Source organism: Astyanax mexicanus, chromosome 24 (assembly GCF_023375975.1).
Source record: "Astyanax mexicanus isolate ESR-SI-001 chromosome 24, AstMex3_surface, whole genome shotgun sequence".
NCBI classification, from domain to species: Eukaryota; Metazoa; Chordata; class Actinopteri; order Characiformes; family Acestrorhamphidae; genus Astyanax; species Astyanax mexicanus.
Window position 1 is genome coordinate 11,740,944 of NC_064431.1, and position 21,039 is coordinate 11,761,982.

At 40.1% G+C, this 21,039-nt stretch overlaps 2 protein-coding genes across 3 annotated transcripts in view; both read right to left on the reverse strand.

The window, feature by feature from the left end:
- asic1b (acid-sensing (proton-gated) ion channel 1b) overlaps positions 1-21,039 on the reverse strand; it is a 496,417-nt gene that overhangs the window by 219,946 nt on the left and 255,432 nt on the right. The window lies entirely within an intron of this gene.
- On the reverse strand, positions 13,362-14,908 carry LOC103041410 (acid-sensing ion channel 1B-like). Its single transcript, XM_022682369.2, has one exon. The coding sequence runs from the start codon at positions 14,561-14,563 to the stop codon at positions 13,883-13,885; it is 681 nt and encodes a 226-aa protein (XP_022538090.1). The 5' UTR covers positions 14,564-14,908; the 3' UTR covers positions 13,362-13,882.

Consider the following 21,039-nt stretch of genomic DNA (forward strand, 5'->3'; position numbering starts at 1 on the left):
CTTGAGAAGACAAAAAAAATCGCATTTTAAATCGCAATCGCAATTTATAGATAAAAAATTGCAATTAGATTATTTTCCAAAATCAGCCCTACTCGCTCCTCTTGTTGCAAAGTCCACATGTTGATGGAATTTAGGGAGCACTGACTTGAGATTTGCGTGGTTGAAATCCTCGGCGATAATAAACAGTCCGTCTGGGTGTTTGTTCTGCAGATCGCTGATAGACCGATAGAGTTCACACAGAGCCTCTTTAGCATTAGCACCAATGCTAGTGCTGGGTGGGATGTAAACAGCAGCTATTAGCACGGCAGAGAACTCCCGTTCTAAATAAAAAGGTCTGCACTTGACTATCAGGAACTCCACCAGCGGAGAGCAGTGTTTGGCGACAGTCACAGCGTTGTTACACCATTCCGTGTTGATGTAAACACACACGCCTCCACCGCGGGCCCTCCCCGGATAGAGCCGCGCTCCTATCCGCTCTGAATGGCGCTGTCCGGAATGTTGTCATTCAGCCACGATTCCACAAAAACCAAAACACAGCAGTCTCTGAACTCACGCTGGGTAGTTTGCTGGAGTCGGATGTAATCCAGTTTATTGTCGAGGGAACAGACGTTTGCTAGAAAGAGCGATGGTATAGCCGGCCGGCTAGGACTAGCCTTTAGCCTCGCGCGGATCCCGGCTCTCTTTCCGCGCTTCCGCTTTCGCTCACACCGCTTGCGATGGCACTTCCGCTGGGCTCCGGCGTCAGGAAACACCGCGGGCTGCAGGCCTGGGTCTCTTAGCAGGCTAAGCTCAAGTAGCGTCTGCAGAACTTTGTCCGGTAGCGTGTTTTCTGGCTGATTTCTCCACTGTAGCAGGGTCTGGCGGTGGTAGAACATGTGCACGGGTGTTCCGATGCACATATTTGCAAGAAATAAATGGAAATAACGACAAATAGTAACACAAAAGCACCATTTAAGGGACCCGGAGCGGCCGCTGAGTGTTAACGTGCCGCCATCTTGGGACGAGAACTGTCTCAAAAATGAATATGGCAGTAATTAGGACCAATCATAGTTCCAGATAGGTTTTAGAACAAACAAATCAGTGATTAGGATCAATCAGTCAAGAAGAGGTCTTGTAATTATGAGGTGGCGTTAGCAGTTAAGAGGTGGTCTCACAATTAACAAGCACATATGTCTGATTAATCACACTTAAGGGTAGTTCTCGTTATAATTACTGACATTTTGAAGTGTATGGTTAGAGGTTGTCAGAAATAACAAGGGTGTGATAAGGACCAATCAAATTCAAGAGCAGCCAGACAAAAAGAAATCACTCCGGTTTGAATATAGGGATAATTCTGGTCCAAAATCTTGTCCAATACCCCAGTTGCCGAGTATAATATAAGAAACAGCCCACCTCACTTTCGCCAACTTTCTTATTTGTAGCCAGGTGGCAATAAAAGTTCTCTTTTTGTTTATTAAAGAGAGTTTTTTGTTTTGTTTTGTTTATTTAATTAACTATGTACATTTATTTTCAAGCAATGTATAATGTTAAAAATATGTAAATGTTTATTTTCTGTGCATTTATGTAAGCACTGGTTAAAAGGATGCTGTCTCTTTAAGGGAGTGGTCTTGTGGGTGATTATATTTCTCATTTATTTACCTGAGGCCATTTTGCCAGCAGCAGTTCTCCTGGGGAGAGCAGAGATTGGCTGGAGAAAAGTTAATCTTGTGGTAATTAAGTCATCTTTCATTTATTAGCTCTAATATAGGTATAAAACAGTTCATAAAAGTGTACATAAACCGAGGATGACCATATTTTGTGTGAATTGATTATTATTTTAGAAGATAAATTTAGATTCAATGTAAGGCCATGTGGGCTGCATCCAGCTGCACAGAACCTCTTGAGACAGCTACAGTGTGTTATTTTTTAAAGAAGACTGTCATTCAAAATTCATATGTATCTGTGTTTTATTTTTTTTATTATATTTTATTTCTAAGATGACCTGTAAGCAGGTGGTTGAGGGCTAAGGAGTCCTGGTGTGTTCGGGGAGTCTCTAAGGGATCTGAGATGTGAGTTTTGTATTTTATTTCAGAAATTTGTATACTAAGTTGGATGTAACGGCTGTGTATTTATTTTACATTTCCTAATGTCTGTTTCTATCTCTGTATGTTTGTTGTTCTCCCACTGCCGTATATGTTTGATGTAAAGTGTACTTTTTTTTATTTCTTTATATTTTACTCTGCTTAGCTCTAAAGAAAAACTAGAAAGGACAAGTTACTCATTACAACTTGAAAGTAACTTGCAAATAAAAGAACCCCAATATTTTACATTGTGTCCTCGATGTTCTCTTTCTCCACGGGCTACATATTGTTAAATATAAATCACACCCAATTCCACATGGACAGGATGGAGACACTCAACTAATGAGTTGGTAATTATGACCAATCTTAGTCAGATGGGAGGTCTCAAAATGAACAAGATGCTGAAGTAAGACCATAGAATTAAGAGGGGCGATTAGGCCAAGTCACCATCAGAGAGGTCTCAGAATTAACAGCATTGGTGATTACAGCCAATAACAGATAGGGGGAGGTGTCCGAATTAACATGGGCAGGAACAGGATCAATCACAGTCAGGGGGTGGTCTTAAAATGATCATCACTTTGGATACAAATCTGAAAACAAGGTTGTGGTAAGGACCAGTAATAGTTAAGGTGAGGCTTTAAAATGAAGGCGACAATGTGAGTCATGCAGTTGCTGCACAATCCACTAGCTGGTGATTATGACCACAAATCACTACCTTGAAAATTGCTTTCTGAAAAAACAGTGACCGTTTGCAGGCCCTGTGCCAAATAACATGGCCTATTCTAGAGATGAAATACATTAAGAACCCATTAGTGACTAATTACAGTCAATTAGCCAGTGCTAAATGGCTGTTGGTGTGTCGTTTAGGTGTTGCAGCTACTCCATACATCTTATTCACTCTTAATTGGGCAGATATGATGGGACTTTCACTCACTTTCACATTGCAAGTCGTTAAGTCATTAGAGCTTTAGGAGTGTGACGAAATATTTCGAGCACAATTGCTGAATTAATTAAGCTGTCCATGTAAATGAGTGTTTCCTGCCTTAACAGCTGTCTATGGTTTTGATTTTTTTTATATGCAAACATCCAGACCTGTTGGTATTTTCCCAAGGGCATGGTCATGATTAATAGTTTTAGAGTGAATTGTTAATATGTATCATTAACTTTACTTAGATTAAAGTCCATCCGTCTTTTTTAGACAATTAGAGACTCAGGTGTAAAGCAACAACAGAGAAGAACTAAATCTGGTTCCTATTAAAGCAGTGGTCCCAAGCCTGGTCCTGGGACCTAAAGATACTATAATGCTCACATACTGCACTTTGCCTGAACATTAAATCAAGCAAGATGTGTACAATAAAAGGGGCAAGATAAGTGCTGATTTAAATACCCTTTAACGTAATAGGCCTTCTGTTGGCATTTGAAGGCAGCAAGCAACTCTACCTTTCAGACACCCAGTGGAAGTGCCAGGACAGAAAAACATGTGGATGCTTGTTTTGATTGCACTTTAAAGGACGGTGGCTCAAGGGCTTTTCATATAAACCAGAGCACCAATTGGGTGACCTCTCTAGGTCTGTCCCCTTGTGTTACTTAAAGGCACTTTCTTAAACTCTGGAAGGGATGGTAACTAGATAATAACTGAATCAGGTGTGTTGGGAGTAGGGTCAACACTAACAATGTGTTTAGGACAAGGACTCTCCCAAGACATCCCAGTGTTGGGAACTAGGGCTGTGTATTGGCACCAACCTGGCGATACGATACGTATCACGATACAGGGCTCACGATGCGATATATCACTATACTGTAAAAAAAAACCCTCATACAACCATATGGATTTAATCTAAGTGGAAAAAGTTTAATTTGTAAACAATCAGAACGGTGGGAGCTCCATTAGACTTAATAACAGGTCCTGTAGCATCCAATATCATGCCACTTTTTTTCAACAGTTTTAAACACTGCCAGAAACAATTACTAACATCAACATAACATGTACAAAAAGTGCTTGCAGGATTATTTATGTAAACAATTAAGTACAAAAAAAAAACATTGTAAACAGACCTGCTTTAAAGTGTGACCTGCTTTTTTAACATACTCTGAACAAATTATAAAATTGATCAATAAATAAAGAAAGTATAAAAAAAAATAAAAAAATAAATATATAAAATAAATAATAAATTATGTAAATAAAAAAAGTAAAAAAAAAAAGTACTATTAAACTATAACTTTACTTCAGTTTGTATGTATGTCAGCGCTTATTTTTTTATGTCAAGGTTTTTGTGGAGAAAGACAAGCTGATCAACATGCTCAGCTTTCAGGACACTTCTCTGTGCGTTTACAATGTCTCCTGCGGTGGAGAAAACCCTCTCTGCTGATACACTTTTAGATTCTGCACTTACTTGCAGTGTACTGGAGGCGCCGAATGGATCAAGATAGATCACAGCACTGCCACCTCGTGGCCGGGTGAATAAACAACACTGTTTAATAAAAACACACTTAATAAAAAAATCGATACAGCGTTTTTGAGAATCGATACATAATCGCGTAATGTAATATCAATAACCAATTAAATTGAAGTGATAGTCCAAACACTACACTTATCGGTTTCAATCTAGTCCCAATTCTTGCCCAAATGGCTAAATGTTTCATGTGCCAAAAAGCCCTTTTGCTAAGTATAATACGACAATTGACCTGAGCTACATGTGCCACCACAATCTGGTTGCCAAGAATAATATGTTAATAGGCACACTTTGATTACACTTTGCTTACACACCAGTTGCCATGTATAAACCACATTTGGCAATTTCATGTGACTGACGCTGAGTCTCAGCAGATGCTGCCATACATCAGCCGAACTCAGGCCAATTCTTTAAGATATCTGTGAAGAGCTTAGCACACAGTGCAAGAAAGAGATGCAAGGGAGTGGACAATCAGTACAGAATTAAGAATTAGGAATATATCTCCCTGCAGTTGCTTACATCATTAATGCACTGCAAGACCTACAAACTTTATTTACACTGCTAATCACCTCTTTAAAGTGCTTCCCTCCAGAAGAGGACTGATGACTATGATGTACATTTGATAAACAGAGGTCTTTAATTTATGAGTAAAGGAACATAACGAGTGTTTATATATCCAGGCAGGTGTACTGCTAATATATTTAAGCAATTAACATCCTACTAAGCTCACAGCAGAGTGCATAAATATGCAGAGCAATATTGGACAGACTTGGCTAGAAGAGTACATTTTAGTAAATTAGAAAGATAAATGGGGCACAGATGGCAGAAATTGAGTCATAAAGACTGTTTGACTGGTCAGTGTTTCAGTGCAGAAACTGTGACCAACGTGACCTCTGCCTGTTGATCTAGATAGGAAAGATGTCAGTAAACAAAGGTTGGGATGCCATGATGGTCATGAATTAATGCAGTTAACAAAGACAAACAGAAGAGAGGCTGATCCTCAGGTGACAGAGAATGTCAATGCTGGACGTGATCAGACTTTGTCAGCAAAAACAGTCCATCCACAATGATGCGGAAAGTGTGAGAGAGAGTGCAGAAACCCATTGTTACAAAAAAAGAATCATCTGCCCAAAAGCTCACAAACTTAGTGTGTTGACTCTTCTCTTGCTCACTTGGTCATGGGTACCTCATGTCCTACATATTTTTGTGTTGTCCTGCTCTGACATATCTAGAGTATGTAATGCTATTGCTTGGATTATACTTGTATCTCAACCAGCTTTGAGAGGAAGCATGTCTTACAGGACAGTGACAAATTCAGACTGTTTGAAGGGTGATGGCAACAAAAACAATTGGATGGAAAAGATGCAAGTTCAAGAACTGGAATGAGTTTTTAATCAATTTACCTTGTCTTATCCCACCAAATACAATTTATCCTATTGTGAGGGCACATGCAGGGCACCACATCAAATTGAATCCCCTGCCAATCCCCTGTCAATGTTCTTGTACTTTCACACGAACAGACCGATTTTGTTGATCCAGATGGAGACCACAACTTTGGTTGGATTAAGTTCTTTAATTTTTCATTTTTAATCTGAACTGTAATTCAAGCCACCAGCTATTTTAGTTCAGACCAAACTGATCATTTCGAAAGTCTAGATCAAACCAGGTATGTCTGAAAGCAGCCTTAAAGTTCCATGATCTTTAGGCCTTGTAGATAGACTAGTATGCAGAGGATACCTCCAGCCTATTCTAATATACTGAATCAATGTAATGAAGGTCTTCAGGGGCATCTAATTGGTAGGGGCTGTCGTGTTGGATCTGAAATGTTCAGAGTGGTCCAGCATTGATTCAGAACTGTGCATCTTGTGATTTAGACAGTGTGCCTGGACTTTTATAAATTACATGATGATCATTAAACTTGTTTGTTACTGGTAAAGCATGTTTTTTAAGGCGTATAACAGACTGTAACCTCTCCAAAAAATGTCTTACCACCTACGGTTCTTCCATGAAGCTCAACAAAACTGCAGAAAATACACAGCACAAAAATATTTTCAGTCCCAGAAATGTAAGATACTCCCACACGTAAAAATTAATCAAAAACATTTCACACAAAAGCATCAAGACCTTGGAGGATGATTACCTTTTATCCCTGGAGTTCTCTTTATTGGATGGTTTTACCACATTCCACTCAAATGAGGTGCTAAACTGTTTTATTTTAACTGCACAACTGCACGATTTGACTGCCCAGTTCACCATACTCTCTTTTAGCATCATGGACGGATGAAGGCTCTGATGTTGGACCGGACTTTACTGCCTGCAGTCTGCTTTGAGGTTACGGTCTGACTGTGTAAATTTGATGTAAAAAATGGCAGTGGTCTTTTTCTGAATAACAATGTGCAGACCTTGGCATGTGTGTGTGTGTGTGTGTGTGTTTGTGGGAGTGAACCATGCAGAAGCCTATAGTCTAGCCCCATCTAGTGCTCAAATGCTAACTGTGGCATCACCACCAATACACCTTCGAAAGGGCTTGGTGTTCACTATAAATCCTGACACATAAAAATACACATACCATTTTGACTAACAGAGAATAAGGTTTTTATTCTGTTAGTCTCTGTGAAGTGTATTTTTCTTCTCAATATTGTCTTACTTCCCATTGAGAAACTAACTATTGGATGCCAAAAATCTTAAATACTGTATCTTGACAAATATGTTCTTCTCTCTAAAATTTCCTTAAAAATCATAGTGTCTTATTTCTGCTGCCCATTTGTCTTTACTTACCACTCTTGCTGTATATTTATATGTATATATATATTTTTGGATTTTTACATTGTTACTAGGAGTGCTGCTATTGGAAAACCACCTTTTAAATTTAAATAATCTCTACTGTAAAGGTTCTACATCAGTTAAATATGTTACTTAACCATTCTTGTTTTAGGAGTGTATAAAACCTTAGTTTGATTTTGTGAAGGATTGTCAAACTTGCATAGAATTTGGTCCAGACTTCCAGACTTTCCCTAAGGACGCAACAAATATGTTAACAACCATATTTTTTGGGCCAAAAAACAAACAAACAAACAAAAAAACGCATGAACAATAAATGAATTAATTAAGCCTTTGGTTGATTAATATATAACATGGCTCCAATAACCCTTTAACTCCTTAATTTATAACACTGTATGTGATTATCCAGCCCCGTATTAGCTTCTGGGATTGGTATGTGGCTGAAATTGATATTGGTATACTGTTGGCCACTGTAAGCCTGTATAAAAAATGTAAAAATAAAAAAGGTAAAGCATAAAACAATCAACACAAGACTATAGAATGATTTAGCCATGATTTTCTTTTCCTAATTGTCATTTGCATTGCTGTCTGGCTGTTTCTAAGGAAATGAGGAGTACTCCAGCTGAAAACCTTTTTCTTTGAAGCAGCTCTTATGGGAGCTGAACGGTCACCAACGATTTTTGTTGTCGTATTACATTTTTCAGATTGCCAAACAATCTTTAATATCAGACAAATATAACGTGAAAAAATATATTTTAAATGATGATTTCATTAAGGGGAGAAACAAAACTATCCAAACCAACCTGGGCCTTTGCAAAAAAGTGTTTGCCCCCAATTAATTAGCTGTGATTAATCACATTTTTTAGATTAATCACATTTTTGATTCTACAGGTCTGGCATTAATCAGGTCTGCTTTCTGCTAGTCAAGAAATTGAACTCAGCTTTCCAAAAAATGTGATAAATTACAGTTAATTTATGGCTGGAGCAAGTCTTTTATGACTAATATCAGCTGGTTCCAACAAAATGAACAAAATTGTTTATATGGCTCAGAACAGCCCAGCTGGCCACAAATGGTATCTACTGGTTTAGTGCTCCTTTAGCATTTTATTGTGGATAAGATTGGTGATTACTTGCTTAGACGATTTCTTGAGTGAGATAAAATATGTAATACTAATCAAAACGATTGATTATGGATACATGAGATTCCCACTCTACTGCTTACTTGCTAAACCAACCCCTCACTGTCCTCCAGTTTCAGGACAGTTGCAGAGTAAGGGAACAAAGTAAAGTGACCTCTGCTGAGGAAACTTGGGGAAAACTAGTTTGAAGGATATCTTTTTCAGAGCCTTGTTAATATTTGATACTTGCTACTGTCAGCTCCTATGAGACTCATTTGCTCTAAGGAATTAATTAAATTGTGCAGATCTAACTTCAATTGTTCATAGTGTGAGAGACTGTCTGCTACCCTGCAAACAAAGCTGGACTCTGGGATGTAGAAAGCTCTTAGTATACGAGAGAATACAAGTGAAGGGAAAAATAAGATGCTACCTAAGTGGAGTGGTAATAACCACAGCAATGCTGCTCCAAACTCTAATAGATAGGACTTTTCCCTGGACAGGAAGGGCCTGTCAGTCCTGCAAAATAGGCAGAAAAACCTCTTTTAAATACTGGCTCAATAAATGACTTTGGAAGAAAAATGAACAGGCAAGTGCCTCAATACTTGCACAGTGTAAATACACCTACAACTGAAGCTTACGTTTGGTATTTAGTTATTAATCCTAATGTAGAAATCATTGTGATTTTTGTTTATTAATGATACTATATAGTTTGATGCAGAATAGCTTGTGGAGTTCCCTGGGGTTCAATTTTAGGGCCTATGAAATTGACCACAACACTTTTGTCCAAGGGATATAGTCAATTTTAAGCCCTATAAAATAGAAAAATATGTTATGGATAATCCAAATTAATCTCCACCCTCTCTGCCCTTGATTTACTACTATTTAGTTTGGTGTGGAGTTCTCTAGGGTTCTATTTTAGGGCTTATGATATTCACAACAATTCAGTGTGTTAATGGCGTGCATAATGCAGAACTTACACTCTGAACGCCAAATCTATTGTTTTACTATTGTCCTGCTAATCAAACTGTTCAGATTAATTGCCTTTTCTTTTCTTCACTTTAAACACTGGCTACTCTTAAACCAACCAACTGAAGCCTAAGCTTATTATTATTTAGCTATTGGTGCTGCATATTTTGTGCAGTACCTCATGGCTCTATTTTAGGGCCCATGATGTTGACTCCAACACTTTTCTGTTTATATAGTGGATAATCCAGACCCCGTACTTTCAATATCGTATTAAATATTTACGATACTAAATAATACTAAATAAATATTATTAAATTGTTACTGTCATCCAAATCAAACTCCACCCACTTCTCCACCCCTGATTTACTACTATTTACTTTGGTGCATCGTGTGGAGTGCATCAGGGCTCTGTTTAAGGGCCTATAAAATTGATCCCAATATGTTTGTGTTTCAGTTGACCCACTACCTGTTCTGCAAATCAAACTCTTTTCATTTCTGCACTTTAAAACACCGCTGGTCACAGTGAATGTCTATTTAGCTGGTGCTTTTACAGGGCACCCAGGAGGGCAGAACACGAGCCGAACATTGAACAGTGAAAACCGAGCCGTGTCTAATGCAGGTTGCGGATGTGGGCGCTACTCTTGGCTTCTCCAATTCTGCCCCGGGATGGAAACCTTAGCCGGCTGTCTGCTTGGCATGGTCTAGCCCTCTATTGATTGGACCTGGAGTTTTGTTAAATATCCCCCTGGCAATCAATAGATGCTCACTTGCGCCATCAACTGCCAGCAAAGCTCATAATGCACTTAGCCGCATACCAGTAATGAGGTAAATAGTGCTGTAGTCTGTCCGCCACTCCTTGTTGCTTGTAGTGCTCTGCTGATGCCGATAACATGATTAGCATAGATAAATACACATCATTGATCGGCTAGGTAAGCGGATAGAGAAGCAAAGTGATACATAATAAGGCTTTTTGGCAGGTGCTACATGGCTATAGGCCGATTATAGGACAACCTGGACAGCTTATCAAGAGCTGTAGCTATAGGTATATAAATGTCTGTGTCTATCCATCATCTGAACAACCTTTTTAAGCAAGTAATCCACATGTCTGGGAGGATGTAAAGCCCTTATTAGCAAGCAACTGGATGTTTTAGTAATGTAATGTTTTTAAGTGGCCAAATACACTTACATACCACGGTTATGAAGCTTAAAGCAATCCTTTAATCAACACAAACACTTTCACACTCGTTCCCACGCAGTGAAGCACTTAATTGAATACTCAGCAGGGGTTGTACAGGAGAATATAGGTAAACAGAGTGCGTTCAGACTGAAATCTTGAAATATTTGAATAAAGGAAGACGTCTATTTGGTAGCTACACCACTTAGTGTTTAGCAGTGTGCTGGGATACAGCACTGGACTCTCTGGAGCAAATACACTGATCAATAATTTATAACAGTAAGATTTGGTGGGTTATTCTCAGCACTGCAGTGAGTAACACTGACATGGTGGTGATGATTAGTGTGTTAGCATGTGATGTGCTAGTTGGTACAAGTAAGACAGCAGTGCTGCTGGAGTTTTTAAATGATGTTTCCACGCACTGTCCACTTTATTACACACTCCTACCTAGCTGCTCCACCTTGTAGATTGTACAAGTAAAGTAAAGCCAGATAGAGAAGCTCATCTGTAGCTGCACAGAACCAAGTGTTAATTAAGCTGTGGGAAGGTGGAACTTAAGCAGTGTTCTCTGGAATAATAGTGCCCTATCCAATAATTTTGGATGGAATAAATTGAGGATTGGGGATGAGGTCCTGATTTTGCTAATGCTATATTCACTGAATGCAATCAACTCCTCACATCTTCACAGCAATGCTCTATTGCTGTGGATCTAGGAGAAAGCCTTCCCTAGACAGAGATTTTACCCTTGATTTCAGTAGAAACAAAGAGTTACCATTAGTCAATTTACTTTTGCCTCACATTAGAAACATTACACTTCTTTGAAAAGTCCTAGATGTAGAGTAACACATATTCATACACGTATTAATATTGGTAGTAAATATTGATGTTTTTAATTTTGAATTTTTCATTCATTTCAAAGTTTATTTGTTTTGGAAGGAACAATAAATAAACAGAAGTCATACTTTTGTCCATTCACAGCAATATAAAGCAGTGGCAAGGATAGAAAATGCAAAGCAATACAAAAGACCAGAAGTTTCTAATCTTTGCACCCTGAGAACAAGAATAACCAATCATGAAAACAGGCTGTAGAGAATAACAGGCCTCTTGCAGGCTGTAATTGCAAGCTGCTGATATCAGGCTCCTGCCAAAACAACAATGATTATTGTGATTGCAAGTTATTTTAAAGAACTCTTAGAAATGATTTTGCAATTAAAAACACTCCAGAGAGCTACAAGCAGACAGATCATCAGACTTTAGCCGCAAGTGCTGAAGTGCTGTACCAAATGATTATCAATCAACGCAAACTCAGCTTTAATTGTGGGGACTGGCCTCGCCTCTAAGAACAACACTCGACATGGAATAAATGGCTGTTTAGCTCCTATTAGCTGCTTTGAGACCATGCATTCATTTTGCCTGCAGACTGAAGTCAAATTGTGAACCCTTTGGTATTACTTGGATTTCTGCATAAAATGGTCATTAAAAATGTGTTCTAAGTCACAACAATAGACAAACACAGTCTGCTTAAACCAATACCACACAAAAAAATATATACGTTTGCATGGTTTTATTGAACACAACATGTTAACATTCACAGTGAGGGGGTAAAGTATGTGAACCTCTAGGCTAATGACTTTTCTAAGAGCTAATTGGAGGCAGGACGTGATGAGATTTGATGTGTTGGTTAAAGCTGCCCTGTCTTTTAAAAACACACACCAGTTTTGAGTTTGCTGTTCTTAAGAAGCATTGCTTGAGGTGAATCATGCCTTACACAAAAGAGCTTTTAGAAGACCTACGTTCAAGAATCGTTGACTTGCATGAAGCTGAAAAGGGTTACAAAAGTATCTCTAAAATTCTCTGTGTTCATGTGTCCACGGTAAGACAGACGGTCTACAAATGGAGAAAGTTCAGCACTGTTGCTACTCTCCCTAGGTGTGGTCGTCCTGTAAAGATGACTGCAAGAGCACAGCGCAGAATGATCAATGAGGTGAGGAAGAATCAGCTAAAGACTTACAGAAAACTCTGACACGTGCTAACATTTTTGTTGACAATTTACATTAGGGAAGACATTAAACAAAAATGGAGTTAAATGGAGGATGCCACGAAGAAAGCCACTGCTGTCCAAAAAAAACATTGCTGCACGTTTAAAGTTTGCAAAAGAGCACCTGGATGTTCCACAGCAGTACTGGCTAAATAAACTGTCAGATGAAACTAAAATTGAGTTGTTTGCAAGAAACACACAACAATATGTATGGAGAAAAAAGGTACAGCATACCATCATCAAAACCTAATCCCAACTGTGAAACATGGTGGAGGGGGCATCATGGTTTGGGGCTGCTTTGCTGCCTCAGGGCCTGGACGGATTGCCGTCATTAAAGGAAAAGTTAATTCCCAAGTTTACCAAGACATTTTGCAGGAAAACTGCTCCAAAACATAGAAGTAAATCAACAACCGAATGGCTTATACGAGAGTCCTGACCTCAACCCCATTGAGATGCTGTGGCATGACCTCAAGAGAGAGAGATTCACACCAGTAATCCCAAGAATATTTCTGAACTGAAAGTTTAGTGAAGAGGAATGCTCCAAAATTCCTCCTGACTGTTGTGCAGGTCTGATCTGCAACTACAGGAAACGTTTGGTTGAGGTTTCTGCTGCCAAAGGAGGATCAACCAGTTATTAAATCCAATACTTTTTTGAACCCTGCACTGTGAACATTAACATAAAATCATGCAAACATAGAATTTTTTGTGTGGTATTAGTTTAAACAGACTGTGTTTGTGTATTGTTGTGACTTCAGAGCACATGTAATGACCACTTTATTCAGAAATCCAAGTAATCCCAAAGGGTCCACATACTTTTTCTTGTACCTGCAGTAAAATGGCATACACCATTAGATCCTTTGATCATGTCCTATGTCAAAATAATCTGCGGTATTTAGGTCATTGCTTAGGTCATTTTAATACCTTCATTGAGCTAATCTCCACGGTTCAGGGCTCGTCAACAGTTGGAAAGTAATGAGATTTTTACTTAATAATAAAGGCTAGAGGCTATACATTTTGCATAGTTGTTTAGTTTTATTGATGTTTCTACTCTGCATTTCTAGTCAGTAAAATAGCTAGTACAATGCCATTGATAAAATTACTTCAAATTACTTAATTAATATGAATAATCAAAATGCTGTTTTCTCCCAACACTAGAAGGGGTTCACAGCAATTTTCCATTGACATACATTGAAGACATTCTTCTACTCCTTTCCAATCTTCGCCAATCAAATTCATTTGTTTAATCAAATTGCTGTAAACATGATTTTCAGCAATTTGCTCATGGATACATTTCAAACAAATTCCTCTACCTCTCTCCAATGCTCAGGGCCACATTCCTTCCCAGAGAAGGCGCAATCCAACAGCATGTCCTCCATCCGGTGTCGGGTTCGGTTGAAGAACTCGGCCAAGCTGAACCGGGCACCCTGACGATCGGGCTCAGGGGCAAGAGGGATGCCAGGAGCCATGTTGTCCTCATAACCCAGGAGAGGTCCCATGAAGAGCAGGTCGCTGTAGCTGAGCTGGGAGCGGCGGAAGGTGTTGTAGTTGCAGATGGTGATGGCTGGGAAGGTCATGTTGTCTGCATTGCGCTCATCCAGCATGGTAATATGGTCATACTGAAGGTAGTAGACAATCCGGTCCCCCACCTGAAGCAGGAACAAGGACAGCGCCATCAAGAAGCACACAGCCCAGAGACCCTGCCGAATCCCAAACTTCTTCTCCTCCACAAATATGTGGTTGGCACCATGAAGGGAACAACCGCCAAAGAATGTCGCAAGTGAAATATCGGGCTGCTCTTCTTCTACTGGCTCTTCATAAACGTCTGGATCGTCACATTCTTCCTTGTAGGAGCCCGGTTCACTCTCTCCAGACCGCACCACTCGCTTGTAGTGATCATCAAAGCTGTCCCGGTAAGACCCTCCGGCAGGGTCATCATCTGTTGTGAAGGAGATTGTGCAAGTGATTCGCACCATGACTGAGAGGTTAGAAAGGGAATGTCCAAACAAATTCTGGGAATCTTTGTTTAGCTTAGAAGTCTGCTTGAAAGCAGATTGACAAGGTCCAAAGATTCTTCCAAAATCTTCTGGAAAACCAGATGCAGACGCTTTGTTGAACCAATGACCCAGAGCTCAGAAGGTCATTCTACCACCAATGCAGCACCATAAGAGCAAAAGACACCATACCTTATCTGCTGCCTGCCAGACTTAAGCAAAAGGTAAACAAAAAAATCTACAGAATGTTTCAGGTCTGCAGCCTTAAATATGTCCTTCTTTCCACTTCAGAGCACTTAAGGATCATCTGCAAGGTTGGGACGAGTATGTTCTACCCCTCCACAGCCGCATTCAGAGGGGGAAGAGATTCTGCTACTCTATACTCCCATTGCGCCCTGCCACTGCTTCGCTCAGAGCATGATGTCAGCAACTGATCAGCTTTCGTTTCCCACCAGGGAATTCAGATGACAAAAGTCAAAACCATTTTCCTGACATTTACACTGGGCCAAATGTGGATTTGGACTATATATTTTTAAAAAGCTTTGAGGGGAAGAAGACCCCCCCCCACACACACACACTCTGTCACTACAGAAAACTGCTCTATCACGTGACTGGTGATCTTTATATCCTAACAATAATTATAAACGTGATTTCAAACCTAGAATCCGTTCACTTAGTTTTGAGATGAGATCCTATTAATGTGATAGAACTGCTATGGTGACCTTATTTAAAAACAGCATGTATGCGTATATGCATACGCACGTACACACAGACACACACAATAGTTTATCACAATAAACCCTGGGACTATTTATTGTCCATTAAGAAAAGAACGAAAGTTATCATAACAGGCCTAATGGCTCACATACTTTATGACATTAAAATCTGTTGCAAATCTTAAGCAAATCTAGAAGACTAGCCAAATACTCCTCAGATGGGTGGGGTTTCTGCAGCTTTAGGTAGGTAGGACACAGTGTAGCTTAGCCTATGGTCTACATGTGTGTTAGGAACACGCACCTGCTCATTTGTTTAGCCTAGATTTCAGTGGCGATTGCTCTAAGACTGCAAGGGAAGCTCAGCTTCCCCTAAAATGTAAAAAAATAAGTGATTAAATATATACTGTTTTGTGTACATGTCACTGATTAAATATGCGCTACAATGCGCTGAACTTAGTTCAGAATCAGCTTCTTATCACTGGTAACGCCGCGGCTTTCCTCTCACTCATTCCCGCAGCTTCACAGCGCTGCTTTAAACAGTGCACAGACTTCAATAGCGGAGCAAAGTGCGCGGCGAAACGAGACGAGTCATTGGATAAATGCTGGGCTTTGATTGGATGATCTGTCTGAGGCGGAGTCTCTTTTTGATTGACAGCAAAATGTGCGAATCAGCAATCTTTTAGTGTAAAAATCCATTTGATAGTCTTCCTTACAAAGAAAAACTTAAGTTAAACAGCAGGGCAGATCAACTGCTCAGATTAATTTGGTGTAAAAGGTGGGGAAAAGTAACAGGTATTTTCAGCTGTTCTGGTATGATAAAGTGAGCTGGCTGACTGGAAGTGCTGTAACAAATAAAATGTACTGATGGCCATGCCTCTTGATGAAACTATCTCAGGACATAAATGAACAGGGGCCAGTAGTAAGTATTGTGTTATTATTAAAAATAATTTAAATTAATAAAGGGATTATTTAAGGAAATTAAAAGGGAAATAAATTTACCTGCATTTTTTTCCTTTACCAACTTTAAAGATTTTGCGTAATGTTTTTTTTACTGATCATTTTATGTTTATTCATGTCATAGCATCGTTTTTTATGTAATTGTTCAGTGTAAAGAATGGGTACCTTTTTTTTTGTGTAGTGAAAAATTTAAAATAATGCCTTTTGTTTACAAAAAAAAGAAATCTCAGGGAGAGTAGAATTTACGTATAAATAAAACTACATATGTTAAGATGTAGGCCGAAATTGAGCTTCCCCTCCTTGAAAGACCAGCATCCGCCACTGCTAGATTTATATTATGGGTTTCCAAGATCATCACATTCTTTTCAGCAACAGCAGAGGCGACAGCAGTGTGTAAATCGAGCAGCCACTCCTAGCCCATTTATGCTGAAATTTATTATCCTATGTAAATTATGCTTTAGTATTTCAATATTCCATCTCACCACGTAAAATTAATCTCATCCAATACTGTTTTGACATCAAGCTTACGCAAACATTACTTAAATGAGCATTAAGAATTTTTGTCAGCAGAGCTTCATCAATATTTTCTTATTTAAACTTTGTGTTATGTCACAGAAGTCTGTGAAGCCATTCCCCCAGACTCATGTCTACACTCAGGGTTGCCAGGTATAGAAAACAGCACGCATACAGTGGGCTGCAGCCATGGAAACTAGCTAGGTAGCTGGATATTTGTCCGTTGAACAGGGAACCAATGAGCCTCAGTAAGGTTGATTACCAACCACACTGTAGCTGTGGAATATTCTACCACTACTAGTAAGAGTAAGAATCATAGTGCTTGCCAATGTGTGTCAATCTGGCAACCTGTGTGAGCTTCCCTAGGCAGGGGAGGGTGGGGCAGAAAACTGGAAGATTGGACTTCTATAGCCATTTCACACACTCTTTCACATTTATTACTGATTGTTCCTTTAACATGACATAACATAGACTAAAATTTCAATTCCTAACAATGTTAGAATTTCTCGTTGTGTTGATGAAAACATTATGGGTTATAAGGTTGTTTTCATTTTTTAAGGTGACGGAAATGGCCACTCTAATCTTGACTGCACTGTTTATTTTCTATTTGAAAGCTGACTCTGCACTGTCACAGTTAAGACAGCATACATCAAAGTAAAGTGTGGGATTAGAACAGGTGCACAATCCTGATTAGGCATTTCGAAGGTGTAATTTTGTAGCTATTTAGGCCTATCTGTCAGCAGTTAATCAGTGATTCTTAAGCTATTTGTGGAACTTACCTCTAAGCCATTTATATTCTTATCAAGGGAAAATGTTTTATTGCAGCCAAGCAGCCATAAACCACGTCTAATACAGCATGTTTTTAAAACTTTATAACCACATGGATATTTAATCTTTATTTTAGCACTTTAAGCATATTGAAAGCCCCACCATGTGTATTGTTATGAGTTAAACTTTGAAAAAAAATGTGTGTGCAACACATCAGCAACAGACAATTAAATCATGGTTAGATGGGATTCTTGGAGGAGGCTGCCTTATTTCAAACTCAGATATTACTTAGATCAATATAGTTTGTCAAGGAACACCTAGACAATGATCAGGATGTCTGTAAAAGTGTGCTTTGGACAGATGAATCCAATTGGATTATATGGGCACCATAACAGAAAGTGTGCTTGGTGAAAACCAAAGACCAAAGCATTTTAGCACAAGAACTCGTAAGTACTGGGAAGCAGGGAAAAGGACATGTGATGATTTGAGGCTGCTTTGCTGCAGTAAGGCCTGGGTCTACATCATAGAATCCAGTATGAGTTCTTCACTGAATCAGAGGGGGCTTAAGAAAAATGTAAGACCATTTGTCCAATAACTGTAGCAGAAGTGGACCATGCAACATGACGATGACCCAAAACATTCCAGTAAATCCACCAATGAATTGCAGTCTAGTACTGAGCAGACTGGCACTGAGCAGACTGGCACTGAGCAGACTGACACTGAGCAGACTGGCACTGAGCAGACTGACACTGAGCAGACTGACACTGAGCAGACTGGTACTGAGCAGACTGACACTGAGCAGACTGACACTGAGCAGACTGACACTAAGCAGACTGGCACTGAGCAGACTGTTACTGAGCAGACTGGTACTGAGCAGACTGACACTGAGCAGACTGACACTGAGCAGACTGGTACTGAGCAGACTGGCACTGAGCAGACTGGTACTGAGCAGACTGGTACTAAGCAGACTAGTACTGAGCAGACTGGCACTGAGCAGACTGGTACTGAACAGACTGACACTGAGCAGACTGGTACTGAGCAGACTGACACTGAGCAGACTGGTACTGAGCAGACTGACACTGAGCAGACTGGTACTGAGCAGACTGGTACTGAGCAGACTGACACTGAGCAGACTGGTACTGAGCAGACTGGTACTGAGCAGACTGGTACTGAGCAGACTGACACTGAGCAGACTGGTACTGAGCAGACTGGTACTGAGCAGACTGACACTGAGCAGACTGGTACTGAGCAGACTGACACTGAGCAGACTGGTACTGAGCAGACTGACACTGAGCAGACTGGTACTGAGCAGCCTGACACTGAGCAGACTGGTACTGAGCAGACTGACACTGAGCAGACTGGTACTGAGCAGACTGGTACTGAGCAGACTGGTACTAAGCAGACTAGTACTGAGCAGACTGGCACTGAGCAGACTGGTACTGAACAGACTGACACTGAGCAGACTGGTACTGAGCAGACTGACACTGAGCAGACTGGTACTGAGCAGACTGACACTGAGGAGACTGACACTGAGCAGACTGGTACTGAGCAGACTGACACTGAGCAGACTGACACTGAGCAGACTGATACTGAGCAGACTGACACTGAGCAGACTGGTACTGAGCAGACTGGTACTGAGCAGACTGACACTGAGCAGACTGGTACTGAGCAGACTGGTACTGAGCAGACTGACACTGAGCAGACTGGTACTGAGCAGACTGACACTGAGCAGACTGGTACTGAGCAGACTGACACTGAGCAGACTGACACTGAGCAGACTGGTACTGAGCAGACTGACACTGAGCAGACTGGTACTGAGCAGACTGACACTGAGCAGACTGGTACTGAGCAGACTGGTACTGAGCAGACTGACACTGAGCAGACTGGTACTGAGCAGACTGACACTGAGCAGACTGACACTGAGCAGACTGGTACTGAGCAGACTGACAATGAGCAGACTGGTACTGAGCAGACTGACACTGAGCAGACTGGTACTGAGCAGACTGACACTGAGCAGACTGGTACTGAGCAGACTGACACTGAGCAGACTGGTACTGAGCAGACTGGCCATGCTGAGGCTAAACAGCCTTTCTCTCAGATAAGGCAGGAGGGCAAAAGATCTAACTATTGATTTTGGCCAAATCTGATAGTGTGAGTCTTATTTTCAGGACAGACAGTGCAGGGGAAGGAAACTGTAGCTTCCCTCACAGCACACAACCTCACCATTAGCAATCCAACACTGTCTCCAGAACCGGTCCGCACAGCTGCAGAGTTCACTCACAGTACCCAGTTTCACTAGTTAAAGCTGACTTCTAACTGGATATCAGCAGTCTGGAGGCAGCAGAAACAATCCTTAGGCCTAAAATTCTGTATAAAACAAGACACTCTATAAAAAAAAATAGAAAAGGCTAAAGCAGTGACTTCAAAAATAGCCAAATACAGTTACTGTGGTGCAAAAAACATAAATCAAAATCAAGGTTCCAGTAGTTGTTCTTGCAGTAGAAATGACAGATTTTTCTGTAATCAGTAAAATGTACATCTTAGAAATGTTTTTTATGTGGCAGTGATGGTATAATTAAATAAAAAATACTGTGTTTTTCTTGTTTTCAACAGTCATAAAACGTATTTTAGGTGGCACGTATATAAAAAAATACAATCAGTAAGTCAGTCAATCACAGTTACAATATCAGTCTAATTGTCATTTTTTTGGCATGTGTTTTATGTGATTTATGGTTTAACTAATGGAGATAGTCACTAATATTTGAAATTAGTTACTGATATAAAGGCTTTTTTGGATTAAAATGGCAATATTGGTGCAATACTTAAAAGTGTCCAGCCCCATTACACACTTTAGAGAGCATGACTGGCATTAATTTACATTACATTACAATACATTTCATTTGGCAGACGCTTTTGTCCAAAGCGACTTACAATAATGAAGTACAAAGTAATAGGAATTTAGATAACCCATTTTTAGATAGGGCTTAAAGGAGGTCGAAGGGAAATAAAGGGATAGAGAAGTGAAGGAGGGGAAGAAGGAAATGGGGTTAGAAGTAGTTAGTGTGTTAGAGGTGTTAGGAGAGTAAGTGCTATTTGAAGAGCTCTGTCTTCAGGAGTTTCTTAAAGATAGTGAGAGATTCTCCTAAACTGGTAGTGGAAGGTAGTTTGTTCCACCATTGGGGAACTCTGTATGAGAACAGTCTGGATTGCTTTGTGTGAGTGTTTGGCAAAGCGAGGCGACGTTCATTGGAGGAGCGCAGCGGCCGGGAGGTAGCGTAAGCCTTCAGGAGTGAGTGCAGGTAGGAAGGAGCCTGTTTTGTCATCACCTTGTAGGCGATTGTAAGAGTTTTGAATTTGATGCGAGCATCAACTGGTAGCCAGTGGAGCTCAATGAGCAGCGGGGTGACATGTGCCCGTTTTGGTTGGTTGAAGACCAGACGTGCTGCTGCATTCTGGATCATTTGGAGTGGTTTTACTACACAGGCCGGGAGGCCAGTTAGCAGG

What these genes read in the sequence shown, in the direction of transcription:
- LOC103041410 (XM_022682369.2), bottom strand. Translation starts at nt 14,563, where the DNA reads ATGGTGCGAATCACTTGCACAATCTCCTTCACAACAGATGATGACCCT.